The following is a 14,582-nucleotide window of genomic DNA, read 5'->3' as shown; positions in this document are numbered from 1 at the left end:
ATTTTAAAGGTCAGTTCTCTTCCAAAATGTCAATGGCACAGAAACGGGAACTGGTCCAGATTAAATGAGACTAAATAAATAAATGCAATACATGATCCTAGACGAGATCCTGTATTGAAGTTGGGAAAATGCTACATACGACATTAATACAGGATCAACTGACAAAAGCGAAATATAGGCAGCAAATGGAATAAAAGTACTACATCAACGTTATAAATTTCCTGAAGTTGACGGCTGTGATTATGTAAAGAATGTCCTTATTCTTAAGGAATATATACTGAAGTGTTCAGAGGTAAAGGAGCACTACGTATGTAACTTACTCTCAGATTATTCAGAAAGAACCTTGTCTGTGTGTGTGGAGAGAGAACGAGCACGTGCAAATGGGGCAAAACGTGAGCAACAGGTGAACCGGGCGCTCTACAGTCTATTCATGCAACTTGTCGGTAAGTTTGACGTCCTTTCCAAATACAAAAACTACTTTTAAAGCCTCCTTCATCGTTGCTTTTGTTTCCTTGCTTGTTTCTGCCCGCCTTGCGCCACTCCTCTGGCTACGCTATCGCTCTTCCCTGGGGTTACACAGTGATGCCACTCAGAACTCCCAAGCTCCATTTCCATCCTTTGCCTCCTCCTTCTTTACTGCACGTGTTTTGCTTCTTTTCCCCTTGCTAATTCTACTCTCATCTTTTCCCAGATTCTAGCCGGCCCCTCCCCGCCTGCCTTATGATAGTATCCTTTCTAATACTGCTCTCTTCGTGACTGTTCCCCTAAGATAAAGTTCTTCGACTTCAGCAACTATACTACAGGCAGGACACATCTGAAGTTCTCGGGCTGGTGGCAACGGTCCTCACGGGAGCGTGACGGCTGGAAGTGAGTTTGCACCAACTGTGGAGAAAGATGACTGGCCTCAGTTTAGCCCCCTTGCCTGTGTGACTCTGCCTTCCTCACCAAAGCAAGCAACGTTTCTTTCTGGAGATAGCGTACACGTTTAAAAAGCAGCTATTACACAGGAACATCACATGAGTGAGAATCAGTCCAACAGGCTTACCTGCTGGTACAAATCCTTCTTCCTCCCCTGCTGGGAAGATATCCCCCAAGATGACAGGTGAGGGCTAGTGACCAACTGCTATAAGCATTTTTTTTAGGACTTTCAAAGTGCTACACTTCACCTCAAAAGAGGAGGTGAGTTCAAAGATATTAAACTTACGCCTTTTCCGTCTTGAAAGATTTGTCACATGCTGGGCAGTAAAGGCTATCATAAAGTTCTGCATCCTCAGCCTCGTCACCATCTTTACCTATGAGAGGGAAGCCTACAGTTAAGAGTCCTGTTTGATTAGAACATAAATCTAAAACATGTTAACAAGTAACATCTCTTCAGTAAGTATCTAGAGTTGCACACATATCAGAACTAAAATTTGTTGCTTCCTCACCAAGAAAATACAATGTTACCGAGATTTGAGTTGGCCTTTTAAAAGCAGCACTGAATTATACGGGAAGGCTTCCAAACAGATCACTTTACCTTTCAAGTTCTTTTCATAAGCCTACTTAGAAGAAAATTCAAAAAATTCTCAGAGTCCTAGGTATGGGCTAATTTCAAAAAATCAAATGTCATTTTCATAGTTCTATAACAAAGCAGTTTTTTCAACAAAGGTGTTTTAGTTTATCTCTTGAGCAAGATTTGGTGTGAACACATGTATAATTGTAATCTACTCTTCAATGCTTAAATAAGCTTAGTTTATGACATTCCATCATTATTAGAAAGACAGGTCATAAAATAGTGTATTACACGTAAAGTTTAACATTATCTTTACAGACTTTTATAAACTTGAAGCTTTATTACAACGGAATAATTATTATCAATATAGACCACAAAATCTAAGCTCAGCTGAAAGTCTTTGCACAATCCCATAGTCTATCTTTATAAGAAATAAACAAGTAAACTGATTGCCATTTTGGATTTACTATGGGATCGATAAAGAACCCAAGGTATCTCTTCTATATTCTACATTTTTTTTAATAATAATGGTAATATGATTCTGAAGGACATTCTCACTGCAATCATAAATGATCAAAATACCTCCAATGTTTCGTATAAGATACTTTCTAATTATGTGTACACTTTCAAATAGTTTGATTATTCAAATAGTTAATAAAGAATGCTGGATTTGAAGTCAAAATCTGGATGTAAGAATGTTCTCATATGTTCTCAGACATATGCCAGAGCTTCTCAGTAACAAAGAGATAACTACATGAGCAAAACCTACATATAAGGGACATAGTGTGAGGATCAAGCAAGACCTTATATGTGAAAGCACCTTATAAACTGTAAAACTCTACATAATTATGCCACCTCACATTTACACAGTGCTTCATAACTATCAAGGCACTTTCACACATACTACTTGCAATTCATTAAGAAAACATTTAATTTCCTGATCACGTGGAATAAATAAAAGTCTGTCATTTTATCATTTGAGCTATTAGTCTGAAAACCAACATTTGTAAGTAAGGTAAAATTAAGTAAACCATGTTTAGATCAGTTACTTTTATTTCTCATGGAACAGCCAGAGACAGTGGAGAAAGTCAGGTATAGCAATCACTATTCTCAACAATGCCCAATCCTCTCCTTGTAAGGTAGTCACATGCCTGTGCTCTAATGATAGAGGAAGAGAAAAGACACATTTCAGGACACGAAGAGAAGCCCCTCTACAAGTCAGAAATGAGACAATTTATATATGCCAGATAGATTCGTGCACAGTATCAGCTCTTCTGGAAAGAGTTACTATTAAAAGTTGACCTACTGCTTAACTGCATTTTTTAAAAATAACCAGTTACACCTGACAATATGCCCATTTCTCAATATATTTATGCAGCCAAATGGTTCAAAACATGGTCAGAAAAGAGTTCGTTAATGAAATTACTGCAATTATACTACTTCCATAGTCTACCTTCACTTGGCCATGCCAAATTATTTTTCATTTCAATTATCTGCCATATTTAAAAACTGGGAGATGGCACATAAAAATCCAGTTTTCCAGCCTCACTTTAAAAACAAACAAACCAAACAAACATGAAACTGGCAACAATCGGCCAGAACCCAGGTGTTCTCCAGATTTTCATCTGCCCTCCCATTCGTTGTTGTCTCACACCTGAGCCCTTTATGGACATCTGTGAGCATCCTGAGTGCACAACCCCTGAACACAAAAACATTTATTTCCTACAGTTTCTTAGTGAATGGAGGAAGTTACCATCCTGTCCGTCTTGGAGTTCCCGTTCTTCCGCTTCATCTTCACCTGATCCATCTCCAAACTCCTTTTCATACTGCGCCTCCATCTCCCTGAGCTCCTTCTCCAAATCGGCCACCGTCATCCAGCTCTGCTCTTTGTACTGCTCTGCCAGTCTAGACACACACAGCACAGTCTCTGCATTGGTTTTATTTATTTTGGGGGCTTAAAACCCATCCCCTGGAGAGCTTCTTCCTCCCAAATTGTCAGCGCCTACAAACTTAAAACCTGTGCTTGGCTGAAACAGGCAAAGTCACTTAAATCTGTTATCTGTTATGTGGTTGATTTTAATTGCTCCACTAGATAATGGGTTTTGAAACATATAACTCTTCGCAACTTAATAAAAGTCTTCAGGTGGGGACTTCCCTGGTGGCACAGTGGTTAAGAATCCGCCTGCCAACGCAGGGGACACAGGTTCAAGCCCTGGTCCGGGAAGATCCCACATGCCACGGAGCAACTAAGCCCGTGCGCCACAATTACGGACCCTGCGCTCTAGAGCCCATGAGCCACAACTACTGGAGCCCATGGGCCTAGAGCCCGTGCTCTGCAACAAGAGAAGCCACCGCAATGAGAAGCCCACACACTGCAATGAAGAGTAGCCCCCGCTCGCCGCAACTAGAGAAAGCCCGCGCACAGCGACAAGACCCAACGCAGCCAAAAATAAATAAATAAATAAAATTTATTTTTTAAAAAAAGTCTTCAGGTGGTTTTAAAACGTAAGTGTCATGTAAAGTGCTAATTTTTCAAAAGATGAGGTGGGTAGAACTTTCAAGAAGTGAATAGTTTTTTAAAGAATGCTATAATGCTCTGGACACAACGCCTTTACAGTGACTCAAAACAACAAAACTTTAAAGGCACTGAGATGAACTAAATATCTAAGCGTATACGGACAGAGTATTGTGTGGTACTTAAAAGCAGCGCACTGGACTGACTTCTAGGGTCCAGTTCCCACCTCTGCAATTTATTAGCTATGTGATCTTGGGCCTCATTTCCTCAAAAGAAAGGATAAAAACCCGAACTTACTTCACAGAATTGTTGCAAGAAAAGCACTTACAACACGGCCTTGTACAGAATGAGAATTCGATTAACGTCAGTTATTATTAAACGTTACAAGAGTCTGAAAAGAATCTCAAGTATAAAGGGCCTCTGAAGGAAAACATCCAACTCAAAAGAAAAATTTTTTCACAGCAGATGAAAAGACATCGTCCAATGCCAGAATGTAAAAGAAAGGGATGTAGGCAGAATGAGGATTAAACCCCCCATGAAAGCACCACGCCAGGTATCCACTGATGCTTGCTGGGACCAGCACCTACTCATAGACAGGGTCCAGCCAGCACCACATACTTGGCCTGCTTTAGCTTCTGCTGCCGCCTCATTGCTTCGGCTTTCCTCGCCTTCTCTGCGTTCTGTTCTTCCACAAGTTTTCGATGAGCCTGCACTCTTCTATCTCTTTTACGGATGAAAGCTACGAGCTGACGGACAAGCTCATTCTTCTCTTTCCTTGCTTTGTCTCGAATCTTTTTGTTCTCTTTTTCCATGGCTCGTTTCTCCCAGTGGTTTGAAGCCTGTCGTGTATCATATTCTTCTTTCCAAGCAAAGTTCTTCTGAGTGCAGAAACTCTGCCAATAAGCGTAGAAAGGATGGACTACCTAGTGACAAAGAAAACAGGTAAAATGCTAGATTTTTATTTGGATTTCTTTTTCAGTAAGGTAGCAAATATTGCTGATGCAAAACATCTAACCTCCTTTCTTCGTATATACAACTTTACTATTAATCAACAGAGAAGACAGTCCTTTGAAGGCTTTACAAAATAACTCTTCAGAATGAATTTGATGAGGAAATTAATGGAATGGGACCAAGATCACTAAATAGTGAAAAGACGGGAGGCGATCAGGAAAAGAAAGAGAGGAAGAGAGTCACAGTAAAAGACTGAGAACTAGAACCCTTCTTCTTAAAATAAAAAAATAGGGAAAAGATACACTGACAAATGCTAATTACAAAATGGCAATGAATTTTTCTTCTACCGTATCATAGTCACTCTGGGAGTCTCCAAAAGTTGGGAAATCCTCAACATCCTCTTCTAAAGAAGATTCTAGTTCTTCCTTGGCAATCATTTCAAAAACATTACGATACACTGTATAAAAGCCCTAAAAAACAGTAACAGAAACACAAATTCTTAACACTCTTGTAGTTTAATTATAGAGTAAGATTTTAAAATGCAACATGAAAAACTTTAATGTTACAGAATTACAGTCCCAAGCTCGGTCACTGAAAGTACATTTAGTTTTCAACTGAAGGTCTTTATATGCTGACAGTTTAAATATGAAAGCTCTGTTTTTCAGTTTCCAAAATGAACATTCCTTCACCTTCTATTGTAGAATAATTTTAGGAATTCTCTTTGCATTTGAGAGTCTTACTTAAGTACTTGATAAGAAATTATCAGTGAGTTCATTTCTTACCTTTTCATCATCTCCATAACCAGAGTAACAGGTCACAGTGAAATAGTGAAGCAAATCTAAGCTGTCATCTTGATACTCTCCAGCAAGCCCACCTTTAAGCAGAGCCTCTCTATGATTATCATACCTAAACCAAAAAAATTAGCGACATCAGTGAAGGCTGAATAAATAAGAATTCAAAAGGATTCCTTCCTCTGAAACAGTCAAAATATAATTATTGTACATTTTAACATGGTCAACCCACAACCAAAAAATCTGAAGGAAAATATCAACAGGCAAAGACTTAATAATCTTTCACAGAAGTGCTGATTAAAACTATGACTGCAACTCCCAGTACGTTACAGGCAGTATACGGTACTAGCCAATACGAAGAGGGGAATTTAATGAGCCAGGGAATGTCCGTGACTCTCCCAGAAACGTAGCTGCACTTTCACACGAAAGAGACCTTACTAAATAAGACAGCAGTGGACATCATCTGGTCCACAGGCTAACTACACATTTGGGATCTGGGGATTTACCAACATGGACCAGAATAAAACTCTTCTAATGTTTATGTAAACAATCTAGGAGCTTCACACACATACAACTGCCCCTCACTCTGTAAAGCTGGTTATTACCCTCATCTGATATAACAGGAAACTGAAGCTCAGCAATATTACATAACATTGTCCACAGTCATAAAGCCAATGAGCAGCAGAGCCAGAATTCAAAACCACGTGTCCTGCACCAGAGGCCCATGCTCCTCGCCACCGTGCAGTACTGCCTCCAGATGACAGGAGAGTTAATAGGCAGGGCCTTCAAACAAAAAGACAAGGGGATCCTCGGGACAAGAAAACAGCCTAAGATCTAGAGAAGAGCTAGAGTAAAAGGAAGGCAGGAAAGAATTTCAAAGTTTCCAAAGGAAGGCAAAAGCATTTCTTAAGGCCAGATTTCCAAATTCCTCAGGAGGAGAAAAATTTAGGATTCTCTGATTTTTATATAAAAGATAATTTAATAAGAATTTTCCTCCAGACGCAGCCTCTGAGTCGCCCGGCACCTTCTGTTTGGTCAGCGGCGTAAGGGTCTCGCCGAGGCGTGTCGTCCGCGCCGCTCGGCCCGTTGTACGCCCGTGCGCTCGCCCGCCCACCCGGCCCGCGGAGCTCCTGCCCGTGTCCCCCGGCTGGCCCGGGGGTCCGGGCACCGCCTCGATGGCGGCTCTGCCTGACGCGCGGACTGGACCGCAGCCCGCAACCCGAACGGACGGCGTCATGAGACACCTGCCGTACTTCTGCCGCGGCCAGGTGGTGCGGTTCGGTCGCGGCCCCAAGCACCTGGGCATTCCTACAGCTAACTTTCCTGAACAAGTAGTAGATAATCTTCCGGCTGATGCATCCACTGGCGTATATCATGGTTGGGCCAGTGATGGAAGTGTAGACGTCCATAAGATGGTGGTGAGCATAGGATGGAACCCATACTACAAGAATACAAAAAAGTCCATGGAAGCTCATATCATGCATACTTTCAAAGAGGACTTCCATGGGGAAATTCTTGCTACCTCAGATCAGAAAAGAACTGATTCTTTAGAGTCACTTATTTCAGCAATTCAAGGTGATACTGAGGAAGCTAAGAAACGACTAGATTTACCGGAACATTTGAAACTCAAAGAAGACAATTTCTTCCAGGTTCCTAAAAGCAAAACAATGAATGGCCACTGATGGAAAAGCATCTTATTTATTCATTCACTGTTTTCTAATATTTTACTGCTCATAACTCTACAGTCTCATCTTGGTTATATTTTAAAAATCAAACATTTTCCTACAGCTGTGAATTAAACAGTCCAATGTAGTTACCATATTATGTTCCAGCTGTTCAACTAAACCCACCATGTTACAGGACTAAAAAGGTTCATTTTAAAAATCAAGATGCTTTTTTATGTAATATGTTGATTAAAATGTACCACTAGAAAGGCCTTAAGTGTTTTACAATGGGAATGAAATATATATAAATATGGGTAACAGGCAAGTCACTAGCTTGAGATGAGAACTGTAACTCTCACGGTAAAGTTCTAGCATGCGTGTGCCCGTATAGCATGCTCTGCTAGTCAGAAGGCTTAGAAAAGTAACTATATTAAGCAGAGGCTAGACAGTTTACTACAAACTTAAGGGGAAAAAATCCAGACTTTGTATTTTTGATATTTTGCACATTTATTTATTATTATAGACATGACGACTTGAGAAATTTCATTTTAGTCAGTCATTTCCTTTAAGGGCTCAAATCACTGTACTGTGTTCCATTTTTGTTACAGCTGCCTCAGTTCTAATTGGTCTAGACTCTCTCCCTATTATTTTTTTTTTTTCTTTTAAAACAGTAAAATGAGTGTTTTTGCAATCTCTAGCTCTCATTTTTGTCTTGTAAAACACGTCTCTCTCTCTAAGGGCAGATATTCTTCAACATTTTTCTTCACCTTTGTTTCCTGTAAACAATTGTCAGTGTCAGTCCTTCCATTTAGAATATCCAACTCTACATTTACAAAATGTAGAGTTTCATCTGCGTCTGTATCTGCCATCCCATCCCTTCACTATATGAACAGTGATTAAGCGCATATCTCTTGCATTTTAGAAAAAACGCCCAAAAGTTCATCTGTAGGTTTCCTCAAAGTTTAAACGAACACCTAGCATTTCATTTATCTATATCAGTTTCTTAAACAACACAAAATACTTGTTTCCCCCCCAGGGAAACTATTTAAGAGCCAACTAAACTATGAACTACAAAGTCATTTGTTTTTAATGTGATTATATGCTCCTGAGCAAATGCAAACTGTTGTAGTTGTGTGTACACAATGTAATTTAAGGCTAAAGAGTGTTATCTAGAATTTTAAAGATAACTCATTATAAAACCATTTTTCCCTAATGTGCATAAATGAGAGAACTGATTTTAACAAAACTGTTTATATAATATTTAGAAGAACATCTAAAGCTAATGTTGGAGAAGGGGGAAGCAGGAATAAATTCAGTTGGATTGTTTGAGTTTTTGGTGTATGAATTTATGGTAAACAATGTAGTATGTGTCTTTTTCATTTCTTCTTTATAGAAATACTTCGAAAATGTAATTTAATGTTAGAAATCCTATACTTGAAAGAAGCCTCAATTATCAGTGGTTCTATGAAACAAAGTTAAAAACAAACATGGAAAGTGTAAAAAAGATTTGTGTTTGTGTGAGTAGCTTGTGACAGATTGTGTCCTCATTAAGTGTGAAAATTCTTTGATATTGTCACCTTACATTTTGTTAAATAACTATTGCTTTTGAAAAGCCTATAGTGTGTGGTTTAGGAGTTAGTTAATAGTGTCTACATTTTTTTAAGTTTTATATTATTTATATATTATAAGAAATTGCAGTAGGGCCATTTTCGATTAGTTGGTGTTTTCAGGCCTTGAAATAAAATCTTGACCAAGTGAAAAAAAAAAAAGAATTTCCTTTACAGCCTTTCTCTCTTGACAGCTGGCCGTGCTTGTATGCCATCACACAGAAGACTTGCACGGATGAACTGAACACCCACCTGCTCTGCGGGATCTTGCACAGTTATGTCAGGACTTTGGAGCAAAAAGTTCACTGAGAATCTGGAAACCCAGAACTTCAAACGGAGAAATTTTTGTTTGGAAATGGCATTAAATGATTGAGTCATCATGAGTTAAAGAATCTGTCATAGATGTAGAAGCTTAACTCAATTTCTTATATAAAGTAGTTCTTGGGAAAATATTACAATTCTTGATGAAAACACTGTATCTGTTTTTTAAGGAAAAGTCAACATTCTTCCTTTTCTGACATCAGTAAATTTGTCAGACATCAAAAAGACCTTATTCAAAGAGAAGGCACTTCATAAGTATCAAAATTATAACTATCTACGATTGCCAAGCTTTGTGTTTCATCATCTATAGTATCAGAGTTGGAGTAATCATCTCTAAGGTTCCTTCCTATCAACACACTGCATTTTATATAATGAACAGGTGACTGGTGCTTTAGAACACACCCCAAACCATTTAATATATTAAATTTTTTAAAAACCCTCTGTTGACCATTCTTCCCAACAAGATACACAAGGAGGGACAGCGTGATGCTCACCATGCTCTTTCCTGAGGGTCGCTTAGCACATCATACGCTGCTTGGATTAGTTTAAATTGTTCAGCTGCTTCTGCGGCATTATCCAGATTTTTATCTGTTAAAATAAAGGCACAGAAATTCAGTCATCAAAAAAGTAAAGGACAGACTCTAAAAGGGACCTCTTCCATCAGAAATGCCATACACAGATGAGTGTACAAAAATGAAGAAAAACAACTAAGGAAAACCAGAAAATGGATGACAGCTGATAATCAGGATCTGTTATAAGTGGGAACTTGAGTAGAAATTTCATGCTTTTCTCTAACTCTCAGTGCGTCACTGAGCACTCAACCTGGATATCCACAAACAGAAAATGCTGAGTAGTACACATTTTATTTTTAGAAGGAATAAAATACATAAATCAATCATTTATAGAAAGGCTGTTACTATTCAGTGCTAGATTATGTTTAATCCACCTTTACCACCATCCTTAAGGTTTTCTTTCTTACCAGCATATACCAAAATAAATCTCATAAACTTTACAAAGGATGTGCTAACTAATTACTTTCCCCCTAATTAGTTGTGCTTCCTTAACTGCGGAATTCAGAAAGCATCTTTGCCTCAGGGTGGTAGCCAGCTTCCAAGATGGCCCCCAAGGACCCCCACCTCCTGGCACTCATGCCCTGTGTGGTCCCCTCCCATGTCACCGGGGTTGGTCTCTGTGACCAAAAGCAGGTGGCAGGAGTGGTGACGGTACAGGATATTACTTCCAAGATTAGATCATGAAAGACTGCAGTTTGCATCTTGGGCGCTCACTCTCTCTTGGATCGCTGGGAGTAGCCAGCTGCCACAGACACTCCAGTGGTCCATGAGAAGCCCACGTGGTGAAGAATGGAGGCCTCCGGCCCACAGCCAACAAGGAACTGAGGCCCGCCATTACTGTGGGGGTGAGCTTGAAAGTGGGTTTTCCCAGACAATGGTGATTCAACCTGGTGAGAAAGCTTGAGCCAAACCACCCAGCTACACCATTCTGATTCTGATCCCCAGAAACCGTGTGAGTCCGTATTATGAAAATATTTGCTAAAAAAAAAGAAAGTATTTGCTGTTTGTTGTTTTAAGCCCTAAGTTTTCAGTAATTTGTTACACAGCAGTAGATAACTAATACACTCAGAAAGTAAAATATTTTGAACCTACCGTGGAGTACATCAATGTTCTTTAAGCTACAACTCAATATCTGCCTCTAAGAAAAAAATATGACAGAAGTAGTCTTAAAACAAGGTCCTCAAGGGTATCCTACCTCCTCTTTTCAGATACCATTACACAATCCCAAGTCCTTCAAGTGGCCTTCTGCTCAACAACTGACACAGACAACACTTTCTCAAGTGCAGCAATTTGCCATAGCTCTTTTTACTAAGATGTTTTAACACAAAAAGCTTTAGATATAGAATCATGCTCCCCTGGAATTAAAAAAAAAAGTAATAAACAGAAACAAAAAAAACTGCATCACAGGAGCCTAGCTGTATAAGTAATACAACGCTGGTCTAACTCCCCTTCCACAGAGCAGCCCATGGGTCATCTCCTAGCCTACCTCTTCTCTGGACTAAATCTCCCATTTCTTATGCACACTATAATACCCTCTACTTCAAATGCTGTCAAAGACAGTGATCATCAAGGAGCCATTCATTAATTCCTTAACATTCTACTTCTAGTCACTATAGCTAATTATATTAGCTTTTAGCAACAATATCACAGTAAGTCATATTGAATTTATAGGTGACAAAGTTTCAAGTATTTTTCATATTAATTACTGACAAGAGGGACTTCCTTGGTGGCGCAGTGGTTAAGACTCCATGCTCCCAATACAGGAAGCTGGGGTTTGATCCCCGGTCAGGACCTAGATCCCACATGCATGCCGCAACTAAGAGTTTCCTGCCACAACTAAGACCCGATGCAACTAAATAAATAAATAAATATTTTTTAAAAAAATTCCTGACAAGCCAATATACCTGTATAACAAATATTTTTTTAACTCAAACATAGTACTCAATCCATTCTGTGGTAGATACTAAAGGTTAGATCATCCAACACCTCCCCCTCCTTTATCTCTTGCAGCCTTTACTGTGGAGGCTGGATAAGCTAAAAAATAAGCAAGTATTTTAGCTTATCCAGCCTCGCTTGCTGCTAGGAAGGGTCGTGACATAGTTCTGACCAATGAGATGAAAGCAGAAGTCTGTTAGTGTATTTTCTTTCCTTCCTCTTTTTGTCTTGTACATGGGCATGAGAGCTGGAGCTTCAGCAGCCATCTTGAGACCATGAAGAAAAAGTCAAGAGATTCACTGTGACATTACTTAGCCACTGAAACAATGCCAGCAGGCACCTACCTCCAAAACTCCTTGTGGTGAGAAAAATAAATTCTTAACTTACTAAGCCACTGTGGCTAGGTTTTCCATTACTTCCAATGCATACTATCAAATTCCATCTTGTTGTGGCCTTGCTGCAATTGGATTCTAAACACAGGACACCCAGTATCCTGTTTTGATAATTTTAGATTTAATTATTTTGGATTTTTATTACTACTCTGTGGCAAATACTACTAGTTGCCTACTCGATATCCATTCTCCTCTTCCTCCTAACAAAACCTGATTTTGATCACAGGGGTAATACACACACTTTAAAAATTCACCTCCCCAGACTTTCTTGAAGTTGGGGTTGTCAGGTGACCCAGTTTTAGCCAATCAGATACAAACACAAATCTACTAAGTGAAGCTCCTAGGAGAAGATTGTTTCTCCTGATCAAAGGGATGGGCCTGGGTGGCACTCACCTTATGCCCTTAACTCATCCCCTGTGTCCTGCCCAAAGCCCGGGTATACTGCCTGCAGGCAGATTATGAGGACTGAGGCAGAGACTGCTAGTTCATCCCCTTCTTCCGGTAACAACTGACTCCTGATTTTATGGGGGCACCTGATCCCCCAAATAAAGACTCCATTTCCAGTCTCCCTTGAAGCTTGGCATGACCATGTGACTAAGCTCCGGTCAATAAAATCTATAAAAGTATTCTATGGTGGCTTTAAGACTTCCTTGAAAGGCAACCAGCACACACTCTGTCCCTGCTTTAATCCTTCCTCCTCCACACTGCTGCCTGGGATCCCCTGCTGCCGTTTCAGATGGTGAGTGAGGCCTGATCTGACAGCTGCTGAGCAGAGTCCAAGGACCTCGTGGAGGAGACCTGCTACACTGGGGCTCACCTGCCTCTCTCTGCACCTCCACATGAGTAATGAACTTCTTTGAGGCTTAACTGCTTACACTTGATGAAAGGACTCAAGTCTTATGGTCAGGATGATGGACCAGGTCTTCGATGGCTTCATCAAGCAGCTGGAGCTACCAAGATGGGCCACCTCTGGATTTCTTGCTACATGAAGAAAATAAAATGACTATTTGTTTTGACCACAATTGCCAGTTTCCTGTCACGTGCAGCTGAACACAATCCTGATATGCCTCCAGGGTGACAGTCCAGCTCATGACTTCTGTGTCTTCGTCAAATCATTAATAACATTTTGGTCAGATAAACAAAAAAAGCATAGTTCAAATAGCTAGCTAGTGGGAAGCAGCCACATAGCACAAGAAGATCAGCTCGGTGCTTTGTGACCACCTAGAGGGGTGGGATGGGGAGGGTGGGAAGGAGGGAGACGCAAGAGGGAAGAGATATGGGAACATATGTATACATATAGCTGATTCACTTTGTTATATGGCAGAAACTAACACACCACTGTAGAGCAATTATACTCCAATAAAGATGTTAAATTAAAAAAAAATTAAAGCAGAAAGGCAGAAAAAGCCAGCAACTGAATCTCCTGACATGAGACAAAAAAGGCGGCTGTTTGGGGTGGTACGTGGTGGCTGTCTTCACCTTTTCATCTGTACTTTGTTGTCCTGTTTCTTCCCACTCCCTTCCTTCCTCCCTCAAAGAAGTCTGGTAAGAGCTAAAGCTTTTACACATAAAAACCCACCAGTGTACCATCTGAAAGTAAGATCTAATCACTTGCTGGAGCTTCTTTTTTAACTAGTTTTTTCAATCTGTCATATGGCTTTTTATTTCACTTAAATATACTTGTAACTGGTTGACCAGGAGGTTGAACATGACTGCAGTTGAGTTAACAAGCAATCATAAAAAATGGAAAGCCCACCTTAATTATTAGCCAAATGCAAAAGCCACAGGTATTGCAAATCCAGTCATTAAAGTTTAAAAGGCATTCTCATACTATCCTGTGCTTTTCTCTTGATCCATTCACACCGTCTTCCACTTTGTCCCAAATGTTTTCACACTACCTTCTAGAACATTTCATGGACTGTGCCTTTTAAGTCCTGCCTTGACTGAAGCCAGGTTCCCTGAGAACACCACTTCCCTACAGGCCTCTCGGGCTCCAGCACAGCTGTCACACAGCAGGTTCGGTGGTAAAGCTGACATCCTCCTGGTCACTGATTCTCTATTCACCCCTGAGGACAAACCAGCATTCCATCGAGATTCAGGCCATTTGGCCATCTCTCCGTCTTCCCCTCCTTCTCACTGTCCACTCGCCTCCCAACTACTCCCCCTACTCACTGAGGATTTTAGCATGTGACTCAGGCTCCACCCCCAGGTCCTATCCTCATCCTAGTCATGTCAGTGTCCTGGACCTACTGGTCTCCCTACCTCCAGCCTTGCCCTCTCCAATCCATTCTCCCCACTACAGCCCGAGAGATACAAGAAAAATAAAAACCTATCATTTCTCC

The 14,582-nt window shown here is 40.3% G+C and overlaps 2 protein-coding genes across 3 annotated transcripts in view; one reads left to right on the top strand and one right to left on the bottom strand.

The window, feature by feature from the left end:
* Window positions 1–14,582, bottom strand: part of DNAJC21 (DnaJ heat shock protein family (Hsp40) member C21) — a 31,937-nt gene that overhangs the window by 14,420 nt on the left and 2,935 nt on the right. For both annotated transcript variants that reach the window (XR_014296567.1, XM_082652156.1), the window contains exons 2-7: window positions 9,836–9,929; window positions 5,741–5,864; window positions 5,306–5,428; window positions 4,626–4,930; window positions 3,246–3,397; window positions 1,205–1,292 (exon numbers count right to left, since the gene is read on the bottom strand). Coding sequence is in view for 1 of the 2 variants with exons in the window: in XM_082652156.1 (XP_082508282.1) it covers window positions 1,205–1,292; window positions 3,246–3,397; window positions 4,626–4,930; window positions 5,306–5,428; window positions 5,741–5,864; window positions 9,836–9,929 (886 nt within the window). In the remaining variant the exon portion in view is untranslated. The remainder of the gene's footprint in view (window positions 1–1,204; window positions 1,293–3,245; window positions 3,398–4,625; window positions 4,931–5,305; window positions 5,429–5,740; window positions 5,865–9,835; window positions 9,930–14,582) is intronic.
* LOC309821108 (riboflavin kinase-like) lies at window positions 6,925–7,431 on the top strand (the record flags this gene model as incomplete). Its single annotated transcript, XM_082652227.1, has 1 exon — window positions 6,925–7,431. The coding sequence occupies one exon, from the start codon at window positions 6,925–6,927 to the stop codon at window positions 7,429–7,431; it is 507 nt and encodes a 168-aa protein (XP_082508353.1).

Source organism: Grampus griseus (genome assembly GCF_964374135.1).
Source record: "Grampus griseus genome assembly, chromosome: 3".
In the NCBI taxonomy this organism is placed as follows: domain Eukaryota; kingdom Metazoa; phylum Chordata; class Mammalia; order Artiodactyla; family Delphinidae; genus Grampus; species Grampus griseus.
Note: the sequence above shows the minus strand (reverse complement) of the source record. Positions and strands in the feature narration are given on the sequence as shown.